Source organism: Pagrus pagrus, assembly GCF_965226575.1.
Source record: "Pagrus pagrus genome assembly, chromosome: 6".
Lineage (NCBI taxonomy): Eukaryota > Metazoa > Chordata > Actinopteri > Spariformes > Sparidae > Pagrus > Pagrus pagrus.
Genome location: NC_140190.1, coordinates 11,703,221 through 11,721,963, shown reverse-complemented (window position 1 = coordinate 11,721,963; position 18,743 = coordinate 11,703,221). Strand labels below are relative to the sequence as shown.

Here is an 18,743-nt window from a genome sequence, read left to right as displayed (position 1 = left end):
ACAATTTACTGGGTTTTGACAGCTTTGTAAACTTTTCATTTTTAAAACTAATTTTTAAGTGTGTGAACAACCTTGGTCCAGAAATACTCTGCCAACTGATAAACAAACAGAACAGCAGAATTAGAACGAGGGGTGCAGTGAGCGGAAATTGTAGTATAGCGAATTGCAAAACCACATTCGGACAATCATCCTTTGCAGTGATAGGCACCAAACTGTGGAATACATTACCATCAGAAATTAAAACATTGACAGAGTTCAAGGTTTTTAACACACAAGTAAAACAATGGCTGAAACTGAATAAACTCTGTGAATTTTGACCCACACATGTGCGCGCATGCGCACACACACATTAATTGTTGTCCTTATGTCTCCTGTATTTGATGTGTTCTGTATTCTTATTCGTGTGTAACTTTTAGTAAAGGCCTAACCAGGGACAGGGGTTGCAAATTAGTCCTGACTAGAAACCTGTATGCATGGCATCTATTTTATATTTTATATGAAACAATGTACAATGTATTTGTCCCTGCTCAATAAACTTCTAAAAAAAAAAAAAGAAAATAAAAGTAGTCTCCTGTGTTCCTGCCTGTGTTCCCTGTGCTTCTTTGGGTTGTACGTTATTTAGTTTTTGTACTTACCTCAGCGTTTTGTTCTTTACCCTGCCTGCCTCTTGAGTGTCTTGCGTTTGTGTCCTCACTATCTTTGCTGCATGTTACAGTACGAACTGACCATAATATGCACCTGCCAGAGACTATGTCTCTAGTGGAGCAGTTTAAGGAGGTCTGTTCGTTTTTCAAAAGACTGAACTCTGCCATCACACGGTCTTTGGACGTAGAATACAGGCTATTTGTTTACACCCTTATGGAAAGGACACTTTTGTTATGACCCAGGCTGTTGGACTTTTCATTAGAGGCTCACAATGTAACTTTATTGTGTTTTGTGTTTGGGTCCACAATATTGTGCTGCACGTAACAGAGTTAACTTTGTCTGAGACCTCTCTGATCCAGGGAAGGAACTTTGACATATGTGACATGACTCCACTTTCTGTCTTCTTCCTTTCATGTCGTTCACCTTTTTTTTTTGCTTTGCATTTTGTATTCATGACACTTTTGTATTTACTGTTTATGTTTTGTTCTGAGCCTTTTTGCACCCGTTTCTCTTTGTGTGAATATTTTTATATTACGTAGTTTTTAAGTGTTCCACACAATTTGTATTCTACTTGTTATTGTTTGTCACATGCATCTATAAATGAACTAACAAAATCATGTTGATTATCATCTTCATTCTGTTGTTTTTGTCGGCGTTGACTTTTAATGTCTGTATTTTGTTTTTCTTGGCCTTTAATGTATCTCTCCCTGCTTTTGACTACTAAGTTAACTAAACATTTAATATTAAGTGAACTTTATTTGGATGAATTTAACATACATGCAACAACATGGCTCTTTGGTGTGGATCTACTTGACACAGAAACTTCAAACATCGCTCTGAATTGTGTGACAGAGTAGCTGAATCACAGGATACTGTAGACCAGAGACATACACACAGTGACTAAAGGGCGTATGTTATTTTTAATAACATCTATGACATCATTGGGAACTTTTTCTTTTGCCTGAATGAACATGATGCACTTTTGTTTTGTCCTAATGTAGGTGATTTACTGTACAGTAGGATTAATTTATCCTCATTAGTCATTGAATTAGAGTCAATGCACTGATACAGATGTTGTAGCTGTTCAACATTGTAACAGGCCCTTCACTCTGGTTAACTGAGATTAAATAGCTTTATGCTAAGGAGACACCAAGCTATACAGTAAATTCAATTATAATAATGATATTGTTAAAATCTTTATAAAGCTCTGTTTCTTTTTCATTCACACGTTCACTGTTTTTGAATCTTTTCAACACACTGCTTCTCTAATAATGTGCCTTTCTGTAAAGACAGTTTGTGGGTATGTTACTGGAAAAACAACTAAATGCCATTTGTGTCTTCAGAAGAAGAAAAGAGAAAACAATATTTGAAACATTTTTTTTATTTTGCTTTGCGTTAAGGAACAAACACTGACAGAGCGACTTAGAGACGACTACACCTCCTAAATACAATGAAGGTGTGCTGAAGCAAAGCTTTGTGTAAGGTTGTTGCATTCAACAACCATTTTGCCTGAGAATCTGGTCGATCCAGGGACGGAACTTGGACACGTCTGTGTAGACATTGGGAAAGCGTGGGTCACTACAGGCTGGATCTCCGTAAGACACAATACCAGCAGCCATTCCGTTGCACACCAGAGGACCACCAGAATCACCCTGTAAAATGGAAATATCTTGATATTTTGATACAAAAAAATATGTAATGTGTTCATAAACTTTCCCAAAACAGACAGAAAACTTACATGGCAGGCTCTTTTGAGTGTTTGATATCCACCAGCACAGATGACATTGGCAGGAAGATGAGGCATCAATTCAGAGTAAGACCATTGCCGTCTACAGACACTCTGGTTGACAACAGACACATCCACCGCTCTCAGGTCATCAACAACCTTACTAGTTTCGGTCTTGCCCCATCCAGCTACATGGCACATTTGGTTGTCTTTTACGTTCATGTTAGCAGCGGGGAGTCCAATGCGTTGTATTGTTCTGCCCACGGTAACATTCTGAGACAGCTGGAGACACAAAATGAGAAAGAAGAAATCAAAAACTGTCTTTCTGAACATGTTCTCATTCTTAGTCAGGCTTCAGCTAAACAGCTTTGGTAACGCTGTGTCTTGGCTAGAATTTCAATGTAAATCATTATATTTCAGGGACACTTTACCCTCACAGGAAAACTGTTTGAAATTTGTTGATGCGGTTTTTTTTAACCACAGCTATATAAAAAATACATAATGTCATCTAGAACAACTGGGCTGAATGAATAGATGCTTACTTTGAGGAGCATGATGTCACTTCCTGTGTCGACCTGCCCATAAAGAGGGTGTTTGCATTTCCGCACAATGTCTATCACTGTCCTACGGTTTCTGAGATTGTGGGTGCCCAAAACAACCTTCACTGGTAGACTGCAAAAAGTTGGAATTAAGAGGTTGTCAGTAGATGTTCTCAGGTTGTTTTGCCAACAAAGCAACAGATTATTCATTTCTTTTGAAAAAAGTGAGTTTATGTAACTTGTACATTAAATTAAAAATTAAAAAAATCAGCATGATGCCCTTCCCCAGTCCTTCACTCTTATAATTTTGGTATTTGTGTGTCTTTTCAATAAATCTTGTTTTTTCATCATCGACCCTCTTCAGATCGTGGGTACCAAGAACTACTCGTGCAGGTTTCCTGAATGAGCCAACATTGAGAGTTTATCGGTACATTTTCTAAAATTGTGCCATTAAAAATAGAAAAGCATTAAAAATATATTTCTTATTTTAAAAAAATGTGCATTTTTGAGTGTTGAAGTCTTTTTGAAATTGATTTGTAATTACATGTATCAAAGATTGCTGGAAGATAACTCACAGGTTGTAACAGTGCGCAGCAGTGAGCACAAAGTCTTCTCTGATGAGGAATCCTCCACAGACATGAACACCAATGTTGTTCTGCAACGAGGCCATATACAGCATTGAGTTCTCCGGGACTCTTACCCCATTTATGATTTTAGCTCCAAGTGCTGCAAAGATAAGTTAAAATCAAAATTAGCTAAATGTCTCATTAAATGGAATTAATGACAATATTCTGTTAGCTTACCATTTCGTCCGAGATATGTCAGAACATGAAGGAGCAGAAGTTTGTGCAGAGCATGCATGATGGCAGCAAATCAACTGACTGGTCCTCTTGGGGGAGCAAAGACGACCCTTTTATACAGAGTTTTGCTTCATTTGCATTTGTGGTCATCATCTATTTTATCTTGACTTCTAACCACGTCCTGTGTGCAATGGAAAATGCAAAGGTTTGCAACTTGTGTTATCTTTGCACGATCTTGTTTATTGGTCATCGGCTGAAGCACATATTTAATGCAATCAGTACATGATAACTATAACAATTCATGTATAACACATTAATTAATTCTTCTTCTTCTTACTTTGCTTCTTACTATTAATTTCCTTCACCACTCGCTTCTTTTACTTTTCTGTGTTGAGGACACTTTCAGCCTCTTGATTAAGTGACTTTTGTTAAATTCATTTATTAAGTTAAGAGCATGTGTGTTGATTCTTTAGTGTGGAAGTCAGACTTTGTCACTTTGACCCAGTGGCTGTGGGTGACAGTCTCCTGCTGTCAAACAACCTTGGTCGGTCTTGGAGGCTGTGTTCAGATCCAGTTCTGTGTGTTCACTCTCACGTCAGGCTGCCAAATCAGCTACCAAAGAGCAGTTGTTGAATTTCGGCCATGTTCTACAAATTATACCTTTAGTTGGCTGTGTTCACTGGGAGTTCATGGTTACACAGCTGCAGGGTGGGGGGTGTATTTTCCATTTAGCACTAATGGCAACTTTTATTTTGGCCACTATAAACGGTATTTACTGAACAGTTTTACAGGAAACATGCAAAAAACATGCAGTTTTTCTAGAGGACTTTAAATGAAGAAGGTGAGAAAAAAGTCCTGGATCCTTCTCTTAATCTCGATCAGCACCAAAAGTTGATGGTGTCTCTTCTGGGACAAGACTCATCCTTTCATCACAGTCTCGTGCTGTTATGATCCCAGTTTTTTATGTTGTCTTATTTTCTGTTTTATTGTGAAATTGTGCCCTCATGTGTTGTGTCTTGCTTTTTAATTCCTCCCTCTGGAGCCAAGCCTGCCCAGAGCCCCAGCTACCGCACTGGCGGCCTGGCCGACATCTGCCAGTGCTTCTCCGTCGGCGGCCTAGACACCTGGCAGTGGTTCCAAGTTGGCAGCCCCGTTGACACCTGTTCCTGCTGCTCCATCGGCAGTCCGGCCGACACCTGCTCCTCCGTTAACGGCCTCGCTGACTCCTGTTCTTGCTCCTCCATTGACGGCCCGGCCGACTCCTGTTCCTGCACCTGCCAGTGCTTCTCCGTCGGCATCCCAGCCGACCAACCCAAGTGCTTTTCCGTCGGCAATGCGGACATTTCTTTGTAATCTACAGTCTGGGTGAGACATAGGAGCCACAGTTTTCACAGTCAGATATAAGCATTAGTGTACTCACAGCTGTAAAATAAATGCTCTAGTCCTAGCCGACCAATCCCAGTTTTGGGGCCTTTTTGGACCTTCTTGTCACGTCAAGTGAGTTTTTATTGAATTTAATCTAACAAGTAAAAACCACACATGCAACTTTGTAGAAATACTTGCCACAGCCGTCTGAAACATTTCTTTAAATCTACAGACTGGGTGAGACATAGGAACCACAGTTTCCACAGTCAGATATGAGCTTTAGTGTCGGCCTATTATGCATATTACAATTATCAACAACATGTGAATAACAGTTCTGACGTTATGACATCCATTTATTGTGTTGAAAAGATATACAGAAGTTGGCATGCTAACCAGCTAGCCCTGACCCTGATCCAAAGCTCCTGTGCTCGGGGTGTAAACAACAACACTCCCCCAGTTGTCTGAGCTCCAAGTCCGGACTGCTAGCTGCATGGCTAAGTGAGCTAACTAGCGAACAGCAGCCACAGTTAGTGCTCACTCTGGTGATATGCTACCTCTTATTTGTCATAAAACATTCAGACTTCTTCATGTTTGTGACAGTGTCTTATGCACACACATTCAAATAAAGTGTAACCATTTTCTTTCATCTCATTTCTTTCATGCACTGGTGTTACAGTTACTCCTAATAAAATGACTGCTTGCAGATCTGGTGCTGCTGCAGGGTGAAGCACATGCAGTCTGTGAAAGATCATTGTATAAATCTTTTCTCCCTTTTCATTTTTTATTTGCATCTCCTTAACATGTTCATTCTGGGCTTTTTGGATCTTCTTCTCACATTAAGTGAGTTTTAATTGAATTGAGTCTAACAAGTGAAAACCACATACTCAACTTTGTAGAAATACTCGCCACAGCCGTCTGAGACATTTCTCTGTAATCTACAGACTGGTTGAGACAATGGAACCACAGTTTCGACCATCAGATATGAGCTTTAGTGTTCTCACGGTCACATACAAAGACAGCAATATTTTAATATTTCTGTCATAATAATAATATGTAATATAAAATGCATTTAAAATACACTCATACTGTCATTAATTTTTTTTTACTTTAATTTGGCATGTAATAAATAATACATTTACATTTGTTATATTAACTATATTCAGCGTTAAACAGATCTGACTACATTATTCCGTGTTTTCTCTCTAAAAATCTATAATTAGGTAAGTATCAACAAATGTAGTATTTATTGTACATAAACACAAGCTGATGCTGCCTAGTTAGCACGTCTTTATACTCAGCAGAGAGCCCCATGAGTCATGTCATAGTTTCTCTGCTTTTTGACCATTAGTGGGCGCTGCATCATCAGATGCCACAGCTACAGTCTTCTCTATCAGCTGTGTTACAGAACAAAACCATCACCTTAAGAGAGAGTTGTACATGGGGTCATTGCAGCCTGATGTTTCTATGTTAGCAAGTGCCTACATGTCTGTCTACTATGAGTCATTCCTAGAAGTCCCCTGTGAGCCTGACTTTGTCCAAAACGTGACAAAATCCACCTCAAAAGCTAACTAACATATGTTTCATCTCATTTTTTGTAATCCATACAAAAAAACAAATTCTCAAACTTTGTAAAGAGAAATGTTTTTTTGGAAGTATTCGTCTTTTTTGTTTACCTTGTATGCCTTTATAAATCTGCTAAGTAGATATTAAGTCTGGTTGTGCAATCTCTTTACAGCAGGATTTACTTTCTTCTTGGATCGCCGCTACTCTAAAACACAAAGACACAAGAAAGGTTTTCTTTGATGTGGATCTACTTGACACACCCTGCTGACATATTCGTTTGAATTCTGTGACAAACCACAGAAACCACAGATTCCTCATTTAAATTTGAACATCAGTGTTCTCACAGACGCCGTTATGAAACGTGATTGAGTTAAATTTCTTTCATTATTAGCAGCTTACAGTTGCTATTAGTACTCACTAGTAGTTGTCTGTTAATGTTTCATTTGATCAGAATCCAAAATATGTTAAAGGTGAATTGTCGAAAAATGTATTGAGTCGTGCAAACAAGAACATCTATACTAAAACAAATACACATCCAAGAACCAGACACATACACAGACTCAGGTAGGAATTCTACATAAAACTTACCTTTTAGAAAGAAAACCATATATATAGTTTTTTAAATACCATTTATTTCTTCAGATGAAAATTTAATTTAATTTTAATGAATCAATAGCTCTTTATTTTGCATTTCATATCAAGACCAAACACTGATAGACTGGCTAAAACTCAGCAGAACCTCCACAATAATAATAGTTATATAATATAATATTTTCAATATATTCATAGAACAGGTTTGAAGCAAAAGGCACAAAGAGATTTCCAAAGAAATGAGAGAGTATGTCAGATGTTAAGACAGGCGATTGTGTTGAAGTGAAACGCATTTTTACAGAACTTGGAGGCAGCAAGTGTCAGCCGAACTGCTGCTAAGTGGGACATACAAAGACACCCTGACACGCTGGCGCAGCCATGTCTTGCGTCTGACTGACGAAATCATCTGGCAGCAGGTAGCGTGAAGACCAGAGCTTATCAGCAGGAGCTGATTGCCAACCTGCTGTAGGTGCATGTGTGTCAGCAGCTCTGGTGAATGGAAAGCCCAGCCTCTCAGTGCACCTCTGCAAGTACAACAGAAAATCAAACCCCAAAACACAAAATTATGACAGAGTGTAACGTTCTTGTCCTTATCTTGACTGTGTGTACTGTTTATATTTTGACCTGTAAAGCACCAAATAATTAGTCGACTTTATTTAGATGAATTTAACACAGATGCAACACTAAGGCTCGTCTGTGTGGATCTACTCGACACAGCTCCCTCAAACATCACATTGAATTGTGTGACAGACTAACTGAACCAGAGGAAACTGTAGACCAGAAACGTACAGGTAATATCAAAAGAGAAATATGTTGATTTTTACTGTATCGGTGACATCGTTTAGATTTTTTTTTCTTTTGCCTAAATGAACATGTTGCAAGATGTTCTTTGTACTAATGGAGGTGATTTACTGTACACGATGAGGACTGTTTCATTTTTAATTGATTCTCATTAATCAATGAATTAGTGTAAATGCACTGATACATTTGTTTTTCTTGTTTCTATTCTTTATTTAATGGTCTTTTCACCCAGACCGTATTCTGGAGCTCATAGCTGCTTAACATTGTAGCAGGACCTTCATTCTGGAGAGCTGAGGTTACATTAGGAGGCACTGAGCTATAAAGAAACTTAAATAATGATGTTATGATAATAGTTGTTGAAAGGTTTAAATAGCTCTGTCCCTTCTCCGGTTTGGTTAATTCACATGTTTATTAATTGTTCATCTTTTTAACACACTGCTTCTCTAATAATGTGGCTTTTTGTAATAAAGTCTCTGTTAACGAGTGTTCATCACTGAAAAAACAACTAAAATGCCATTTGTGTCTTCAGATGGAGGAAAGAGAAAACAATATTTGAAACATTCTTTTATTTTGCTTTGCGTTAAGGAGCAAACACTGACAGAGCGACTTAGACACGACTACACCTCCTAAATACAATGAAGGTGTGCTGAAGCAAAGCTTTGTGTAAGGTTGTTGCATTTAACAACCATTTTGCCTGAGAATCTGGTCGATCCAGGGACGGAACTTGGACACGTCTGTGTAGACATTGGGAAAGCGTCGGTCCCTACAACTTGGATCCCCGAAAGACACAATACCAGCAGCCATCCCGTTGCACACCAGAGGACCACCAGAATCACCCTGTAAAATGGAAATATCTTGATATTTTGATCCAAAAAATATGTAATGTGTTCATAAACTTTCCAGACAAAAAAAAAAAACAGACAGAAAGCTTACATGGCAGGCTCCTTTGAGTGTTCGATATCCACCTGCACAGATGACATTGGCTGGAAGACGACTAATCAATTGAGACCATTGCCGTCTACAGACGTTCTGGCCGACGACAGACACACCCACCGTTCTCAGGTCAGTAACGCCTCTACCAGCTTCAGTCTTACCCCATCCAGTTACACGGCACTTTTGGTTGTGTTGTAGGTTCATGTTAGGAGGGGGAAGTCGAATGCGTCGTATTGTTCGACCCACTGGAACACTCTCAGACAGCTGGAGACACAAAACCAGAATGTAGAAATGAACAGTGTCTGAACATGGTTTTACTCTTCATCAGGCTTCAGTTAGACAATCGCTAGAAGTTGGAGCTGATGAATCTTTTAAATGAAAGTTAACTCTACAATATAACAGCTTTGATAGAATGTGTGTTGGCTAGAATTTCAAGGACATTTGAATTTGATATTGTTTTTTTGCCACTTTTGACATTTACCCTCAGGAAAAAAACAAGCAAAGCTTATTAGCATCTAATTTGACTGTAAACACACAAGACATCATCTGGGACAAATGGGCTGAAATAATATGCTTATGTCACAGGGTGTGTGTGTGTGTGTGTGTGTGTGTGTGTGTGTGTGTGTACACATGTGTGTCACAGGGAGATGCTGATTGGCGTCTGCGGCTTGGAGCGGCGAGCCCAACCCACCTCCAGCCAGGTGATTGAGAGAATGCAAGCCAGGTGTGTGGATGGAAAAAAGAGGACAAGACAGACGCCAAAAGGCAGCGGGGAAGACGGCAACGGGAAAAAAAGAGCTCGAGAGAACCACGGGGCCCCAACCAGCCTACGGCCGGATTGACCGAGCTCCAAGAGAACGAGAAGAGTATCTACCGAACCGAGACTAAAAGTGGAAGGCTGCTAGTTATTCGCATGTTTACTTTTATTTGTGATTTTTCCACTAGTTTGCTTAAGTTTGTGTGACGAATTTCTTTTGATTTTTGCTGTTTGTTTTGTTTAGTGTATATAATTTTGTCGTGATTTAATATTTCTATTAGGCTATTTCTTCAGTTTTGCTAGTTGGCCACCTAAAGTAGATCAGCTTAGTCCATTCTGTAAACATGTCTGAAGATGAACGAGTGAGAACTGAAGGGTCTGTTGATTTGGGTTCTCCTTCTCCTTTCCCTCCTGTACCTGCTAGAGCCGGACGCCACGTGGCAGTGGACGCCAGGCCTCCAGAAGTAGCAACCACCTCACAGATTGGACTTTTAGGCGCCTTGCCCATTGGACCCTGGGATATTGTGGACACACCTTGGATTGTTTTTTTTTATCGTATTTTACTATTTCGTTTTATATTACATTTTTACTGTTTGCATCATTTATTTATTCTTTTTAGAATATAACTTGTTCCCTCTAACTGGCGTCTGTGTGTTGTTTTGAGACGGTGAATCTCCCCAGTAGAGTTTCTAAAGGAATCTTAATATCTAGCCGCCCTCACGGGTGTGACACTTACTTTGAGGAGCATGATGTCATTTCCTGTTGTGACTTGCCGATAATCAGAGTGTTTGCATCTCTGCACAATGCTCCTCACTGTCCCAGTGTTTCTGAGATTGTGGGTGCCCAAAACAACCTTCACCATTTGACTGCAAAAAGTTAGAATTGAGAGTTGTCAGTAGATTTTCTCAGGTTGTTTTGCCAACAACAAAAAAAAACCCAACAGATTATACATTTCTTTTGAAAAAAGTGAGTTTTTGTAACCTTAAATTAGAAAAACACATTTTTTGGAAGATGAAACTTAACTCACTCATTGTCACAGTGCGCAGCAGTGAGGACAAAGTTGTCGCTGATGAGGGAGCCGCCACAGAAACTATGACCATTGTAGCTCTGCAACGAGGCCATATACAGCATCCGGTTCCGTGGAGCAATTTGGCCGTTAATGATTTCACTCCCAAGTGCTGAAAACATGAGAAGAAAATGAAGAGACGTTAAACTGAGTTAACATCACATTGGCAGGCTGGAGAAAAGCAGTCAGATTGAATGGTAAGCAGTCAGCTTACCATTCGGTCCGAGACATGTCAGAGCATGAAAGAGCAGAAACTTCTGCAGAGCACGCATCATGGCGGCAGGAGCCTCAACCTGTTGCTTTGGGGTTGTCAGTCGAGTCGACCCTTTCATACAACAGTGTTTGATCCGTTTTATATTGACTTCTGGCCACATTGTTTGGGCAATGCCATTTTGCAAGTTTGCGAAACATTATGATCATGTAATTATTAGGTGTCATCATAGTCAGTGTTACACTTACTTTTATACTTTCTTCCTTCTTTTGTTCATGTGATAACTATTCAGATTGTATCCATTTTGTATAGACAGCACTAAATACAGTGAGCATGTAGAGCTGTTGTTCACTGAGAAGTCCTCTTTGTTTTTTCTGTGTTGGGTGCAGGATGGTATCTAGCTTTGACTTTGTTTTTGGTTTTCCTTTGGCCTTTGTCTCGATCGCTATTGCTATCACCCAGCCAAATGAGCAGTTTGACCTGGGTAACGTGCTTCAACTTTCTAATAAGGAACCCTTTATTAAAAGTTCAAACAAATCATTCATTAATGCTTTATAGATGAGTTATACGTTGTTATTATTAAGACCAATGTCTGTGTTGCCACGGTGTTCATCCACCCCCTGCATTATTTAGTTCGTCAGACATCTTCCATTAGACCACTTAGCCAATGGAAAAGCTCTGCAGAGTATCATGACCAAAATCTGTATTTTCTTATTTTCTTAGTATTTTTCTGTGTTCTTGATGTTTCTGGGCATCGACAATTCTGAAAAAAGATACTGAGAAAGATGTTATTTTTTTATATATCTTGCCAACCCAAAGCATCGGTACATGACAACCTGGGAATGAGGCTCAACAATCAGTTACCTTTCACCTTTGAATTGTGTTTTTACTAACGGCAACAGATAACTCCTGCATAGTATCCCTTTAAAGTCCACATTGCCTGAAAAGCAAATATATTCAATATTCATCTTAATGATTGGCAGAGAGAAAATTCTTACTCAGTTGTGGTTTAATAATCTTGCAAAGTGTTTTTTCACTTTCCTCTTTTCAGCGTGTTACATCAGGTTTGAGTTCAAAAGAATTCTTAAGAAACACTGTGGTTTTCTACTGAAACGTTCTGCAGTTTCTCAGCTGTGTGGGATTGAAAGTATCTTTTTAAAAATGTATTAAACGTTGACGAGTGTACTTATTACCACTTTTGGAGGGACAGAATATGAAGTACATTGACAACAGAACACTCAGCAAGAAAGAACAGCCTTTCAGTAACACTGTTGAGTTTGTGTCGAGCTCAAGTGAACATTGGAAAAAGAAGAAATCCACTTGTTTTATTCATTTAAATCCCATTTTATATCTCCACAAAGCAAAGAAAGTATGCTGAAGCCAAACTCCTCGTAGGATCTTTTAGTTAGTCGTGGTTTGAGTTTTTGGTTGAATTATTTCCTGTTTTGTTTTGTAATTCTGTCCTTTGTCTCCTTCTCTCCTCTGTCCTGTTTCCCCATGTCGTCTCCTGTGTTCCTGTCTGTTCCCTGTGCTTCTTTGGTTTGTACGTTTTTTAGTTTTTACAATTGACCTCAGCGTTTTGTTCTTTACCCTGCCTGCCTCTTGAGTGTCTTGTGTTTGTGTCCTCACTATCTTTGCTGCATGTTACAGTTCGAACTGACCATAACATGGACCTGACAGAGAGGATGTCTCTAGTGGAGCAGTTTAGGGAGGTCTGTTCGTTTTTCAAAAGACTGAACTCTGCCATCACAGGGTCTTTGGACGTAGAATACAGGCTATTTGTTTACACCCTTATGGAAAGGACACTTTTGTTATGACCCAGGCTGTTGGACTTTCCATTAGAGACTCACAATGTAACAGTAATTACTGACCTCAAGAAGAGCCTCCTGTCTCAGCTAGCCAACAGCCTGCTAGCTTCCTGCCCAGCTCATTGTACCAGAGCCTCCACTGCCCAGCACCCAAGCCCAGACTTCCTTTTGCATTTGCTTTTTGGATTTCTTAGAGACATCAGCTTTTTTATTAAAGATTACCTTTTGTTCTTTACCCTGCCTCCCTCCAGAGTGTCTCGTGTTTGGGTCTTCACTATTGTGCTGCACGTAACAGAGTTAACTTTGTTTGAGACCTCTCTGATCCAGGCAAGGAACTTTTACATATGTGACGTGACTCCACTTTCTGTTTTCTTCCTTTCATGTCAGTCACCTTTTATTTCTGCTTTGCATTTTCTATTCATGACACCTTGTATTTACTGTTTTTGTTTTGTTTTAAGTCTTTTTGCACCCCTGTTTCTCTGTGTGTGAATTTTTTTATTCCACGTAGTTTTTAGGGGTTCCACATGAGTGATTGGCATTTGATTGTTTGTAAATCCATTTTTTTGTAGATTTGTATTCTACTTGTTATTGTTTATGTCACATGCATCTTGTAAATATTCTGTCCTTTGGCTGCTGCGGCAAACAAATTTCCCTGTTGTGGGACAATAAAGGAATACTGATTCCGATATAAATGAACAAACAGAAATCATGTTAATTATCCTCTTCATTCTGTTGTCTTTGTTAGCGTTGACTTTTAATGCCTGTATGTTGTTTTTCTTGGCCTTTAATGTATCTCTCCCTGCTTTTGACTACTAAGTTTACTAAACATTTAATATTAAGTTAACTTCATTTGGATGAATTTAACATACATGCAACAACATGGCTCTTTGGTGTGGATCTACTTGACAGAGAAACTTCAAACATCGCTCTGAATTGTGTGACAGACGAGCTGAACCACAGGATACTGTAGACCAGACATACACACAGTAACTAAAGGGCCCTCTTCAACAAATTAAATAAATACACGTATGTTATTCTTAATAACATCTATGACATCATTGGAAACTTTTTCTTTTGCCTGAATGAACATGATGCTCTTTTGTCTTGTCCTAATGTAGGTGATTTACTGTGCAGTAGGATTCATTTACTGTCATTAATCATTGAATTAGAGTCAATGCACCGATACAGATGTGATTTTTGTTGTTTTTATTCTTTATTTAAATTGTCTTCATACCCACTCTGTATCATGGAGCTCATAGCTGTTCAACATTGTAACAGGCCCTTCACTCTGGTTAGCTGAGGTCACATAGCTTTCTGCTAAGGGGACACCGAGCTATACAGTAAATTCAATAATAATGATGATATTGTTAAAATCTTTATAAAGCACTGTTTTTTTCTGTTCATTCACACGTTCACTGTTTTTTAATCTTTTGAACACACTGCTTCTCTAATAATGTGCCTTTCTGTAATAAAGGCTCTGTTAACAAGTGTGACCTACGACTGATCTGCTTCTCTGACTAAAGTCACATGAATGAATATTTTCCAACACAAGCCAGTTACAGTAGCTCTACTGCATCCTACATCTAATTCACCCAAAGACCGTTTGTGGATATGTTACTGGAAAAACAACTAAAATGCCATTTGTGTCTTCAGAAGAAGAAAAGAGAAAACAATATTTGAAACATTTTTTTATTTTGCTTTGCGTTAAGGAACAAACACTGACAGAGCGACTTAGACACGACTACACCTCCTAAATACAATGAAGGTGTGCTGAAGCAAAGCTTTGTGTAAGGTTGTTGCATTTAACAACCATTTTGCCTGAGAATCTGGTCGATCCAGGGACGGAACTTGGACACGTCTGTGTAGACATTGGGAATGGTTTCGTCGAAACAACCCCCGCCTATGTAAGATGCAACACCAACAGCCATCCCTTTGCTCACCAGGGGGCCACCAGAATCACCCTGTAAAATGGAAACATCTTGATATTTTGATACAAAAAATATGTAGTGTGTAAATAAACTTTCCAAAAATGGACAGAAGACTTACATTGCAGACTCCGCTGAGTGTTTGATATCCACCTGCACAGACGACATTGGCGGGAATCCTAGACCATTGCTGTCTACAGACGTTCTGGCTGACGACAGACACATCCACTGATCTCATGTCAGTAACACCTCTACCATCTTCGGTCCTACCCCATCCAGCTACAAAGCACCTTTGGTTGGGTCGTAGGTTCATGTTAGGAGGGGGAAGTCCAATGCGTTGGATTGTTCGACCCTCTGGAACACTCTGAGACAGCTGGAGACACAAAACCAGAATGCAGTAATGAACAGTGTCTGAACATGGTTTTACTCTTCATCAGGCTTCAGTTAGACGATCACTACAAGTTGGAGCTGATGAGTCTGTTAAATGAAAGTTAACTCTTGTTAACGCTTGTTAACTTGACATTTACTCTCACAAGAAAAAAACAAGCAAAGCTTAAATGCATCTAATTTGACTGTAAACACACAACACGTCATCTGGGACAAATGGGCTGAAGGAATATATGCTTACTTTGAGGAGCATGATGTCACTTCCTGTTGTGACCTGCTGATAATCAGGGTGCTTGCATCTCTGCACAACGTCTCTCACTGTCCCAGTGTTTCTGAGATTGTGGGTGCCCAAAACAACCCTTGCAAGTCGACTGCAAACAGTTAGAATTGAGAGGTCGTCAGTAGATTTTCTCAGGTTGTTTTGCCAACAACAAAACAAAGCAACAGACTATACATTTCTTTTGAAAAAAGTGAGTTTATGTAACTTTAAATAAAAAATAAACAATTTCTGTAAAATAAAGCTTAACTCACCTAACATCACAGTGCGCAGCAGTGAGGACAAAGTTGTCGCTGATGAGGGCGCCGCCACAGAAACTACGACCACTGCGGCTCTGCAACGAGGCCATATACAGCATCCCATTCCGTGGAGCAATTCGGCCATTTATGATTTCACTCCCAAGTGCTGAAAATATGAGAAGAAAATGAAGAGACGTTAAACTGAGTTAACATCACATTGGCAGGCTGGAGAAAAGCAGTCAGATTGAGCAGCTTACCATTCGGTCCGAGACATGTCAGAGCATGAAAGAGCAGAAACTTCTGCAGAGCACGCATCATGGCGGCAGGAGCCTCAACCTGTTGCTTTGGGGTTGTCAGTCGAGTCGACCCTTTCATACAACAGTGTTTGGTCTGCCTTATATTGACTTCTGGCCACATCCTTTGGGCAATGCCATTTTGCAAGTTTGCGAAACATTATGATCATGTGATTATTAGGTGTCATCATAGTCAGTGTGACTCTTACTTTTATACTTTCTTCCTTCTTTTGTTCATGTGATAACTATTCATATTGTATCCATTTTGTATAGACAGCACTAAATACAGTGAGCATCTAGAGCTGTTGTTCACCTTTGAATTGTGTTTTTACTAACAGCAACGGATAAATCCTGCATAGTATCCCTTTAAAGTCCACATTGCCTGAAAAGCAAATATATTCAATATTCATTTAATGATTGGCAGAGAGAAAATTCTTACTAAGTTGTGGTTTAATAAATCTTGCAAAGTGTTTTCTCACTTTCCTCTTTTCAGCGTGTTACATCAGGTTTGAGTTCAAAAGAATTTCTTAAGAAACAATGTGGTTTTCTACTGAAATGTTCTTCAGTTTCTCAGCTGTGTGGGATTAAAAGTATCATTTTAAAAAACATATTAAACGTTGACGAATGTACTTATTGCCACTTTTGGAGGGACAGAATATGAAGTACATTGACAACAGAACACTCAGCAAGAAATAACAGCCTTTCAGTAACACTGTTGAGTTTGTGTCGAGCTCAAGTGAACATTGGAAAAAGACGAAATCCACTTGTTTTATTCATTTGAATCCCATTTTATATCTCCACAAAGCACAGAAAGTATGCTGAAGCCAAACTCCTCGTAGGATCTTTAAGTTAGTCGTGGTTTGAGTTTTTGGTTGAATTATTTCCTGTTTTATTTTGTAATTCTCTCCTCTCTCTCCTTCTCTCCTCTGCTCTGTTTCCCCATGTCATACTCCATTTTCCCATTGTCATACTGTATAACCGTCTGGGGTCAAGCCAACCAAAGAACAATGACACCAATAAAATCCTTATACAAACAGACACTGAAAATAATGGATCAGAAACCTGCTAGATGCCAAATTCTCAAGAAACACAATTTACTGGGTCTTGACAGCTTTGGAAACTTTTCATTTTTAAAGCTAATTTTTAAGTGTGTGAACAATCTTGCTCCAGAAATACTCTGCCAATTGATAAACAAACAGAACAGCAGAATTAGAACTAGGGGTCCAGTGAGCGGAAATTGTAGTATAGCGAAATGCAAAACCACATTCGGACAATCATCCTTTGCAGTGATAGGCACCAAACTGTGGAATACATTACCATCAGAAATTAAAACATTGACAGAGTTCAAGGTTTTTAACACACAAGTAAAACAATGGCTGAAACTGAATAAACTCTGTGAACTTTGACCCACACATGTACGCGCATGCGCACACACACATTAATTGTTGTCCTTATGACTCCTGTATTTGATGTGTTCTGTATTCGTATTCGTGTGTAACTTTTAGTAAAGGCGTAACCAGGGACAGGGGTTGCAAATTAGTCCTGACTAGAAACCTGTATGCATGGCATCTATTTTATATTTTATATGAAACAATGTACAATGTATTTGTCCCTGCTCAATAAACTTCTAAAAAAAAATGAATATATGCTTACTTTGAGGAACATGATGTCATTTGTTGGTGGGTGACGCTGATAATCAGGGTGTTTGCATCTCTGCGCAATGTTCCTCACTGTCCCAGCGTTTCTGAGATTGTGGGTGCCAAAAACAACCCCCACCAGTTCACTGCAGAAAGTTAGAATTCAGAGGTCGTCAGTAGATTTTCTCAGGTTGTTGTGCCAACAACAAAACAAAGCAAGAGATTATACATTTCTTTTGAAAACAGTGAGTTTATGTGACTTTGAATTAAAAATAAACAATTTCTGTAAAATGAAACTTAACTCACTCAGAATCACAGTGCGCAGCAGTGAGGACAAAGTTGTCGCTGATGAGGGAGCCTCCACAGTGATGTCCACCTCTGGTCTGCACTGAGGCCATATACAGCATCTGGTTCCGTGGAGCAATTCGGCCATTAATGATTTCACTCCCAAGTGCTGAAACATGAGAAGAACATGAAGGCACGTTAAAATGAATTAACATCACATTGGCAGGCTGGAGAAAAGCAGTCAGACTGAGCAGCTTACCATTCGGTCCGAGACATGTCAGAGCATGAAAGAGCAGAAACTTCTGCAGAGCACGCATCATGGCGGCAGGAGCCTCAACCTGTTGCTTTGGGGTTGTCAGTCGAGTCGACCCTTTCATACAACAGTGTTTGATCCGTTTTATATTGACTTCTGGCCACATCCTTTGGGCAATGCCATTTTGCAAGTTTGCGAAACATTATGATCATGTAATTATTAGGTGTCATCATAGTCAGTGTGACACTTACTTTTATATTTTCTTCCTTCTTTTGTTCATGTGATAACTATTCATATTGTATCCATTTTGTATAGACAGCACTAAATACAGTGAGCATCTAGAGCTGTTGTTCACTGAGAAGTCATCTTTGTTTTTTCTGTGTTGGGTGCAGGATGGCATCTAGCTTTGACTTTGTTTTTATTTTTCCTTTTTTTATCCAGACTGACTTTGAGACCTTGGCCTTTGTCTCCATCGCCAACACTTTGTACAGTACCTCAGGCTAATCTATACCTTACATAGTTTCTGTGTCAGTGAGGCTATGCAGTTGTTTGGCACATGTCAAAGTCAGTAAAGACATTAACTCTCTTGCAGCCTTGCTATTTTTTGCTTACTTTTTGCAGCTTCATCTCTATCATTATCAC

General features: G+C 39.3%; 2 protein-coding genes across 2 annotated transcripts; both read right to left on the bottom strand.

The window, feature by feature from the left end:
• Nucleotides 1-2,138: 2,138 nt before the first annotated feature.
• Nucleotides 2,139-3,771, bottom strand: LOC311258078 (duodenase-1-like; the record flags this gene model as incomplete). The annotated part of the gene is made up of 5 exons (XM_084354124.1): nucleotides 2,139-2,297; nucleotides 2,384-2,653; nucleotides 2,914-3,043; nucleotides 3,486-3,636; nucleotides 3,714-3,771. 5 exons carry the CDS (start codon nucleotides 3,769-3,771, stop codon nucleotides 2,139-2,141), a joined length of 768 nt encoding a protein of 255 aa, XP_084210250.1.
• A 10,755-nt stretch (nucleotides 3,772-14,526) lies between these two features.
• Nucleotides 14,527-15,989, bottom strand: LOC311258560 (granzyme B(G,H)-like). The gene is made up of 5 exons (XM_084354896.1): nucleotides 15,891-15,989; nucleotides 15,649-15,799; nucleotides 15,359-15,488; nucleotides 14,852-15,103; nucleotides 14,527-14,766 (listed from the first exon to the last, which is right to left on the bottom strand). The coding sequence occupies exons 1-5, from the start codon at nucleotides 15,949-15,951 to the stop codon at nucleotides 14,608-14,610; spliced, it is 753 nt and encodes a 250-aa protein (XP_084211022.1). The 5' UTR covers nucleotides 15,952-15,989; the 3' UTR covers nucleotides 14,527-14,607.
• Nucleotides 15,990-18,743: the final 2,754 nt, after the last annotated feature.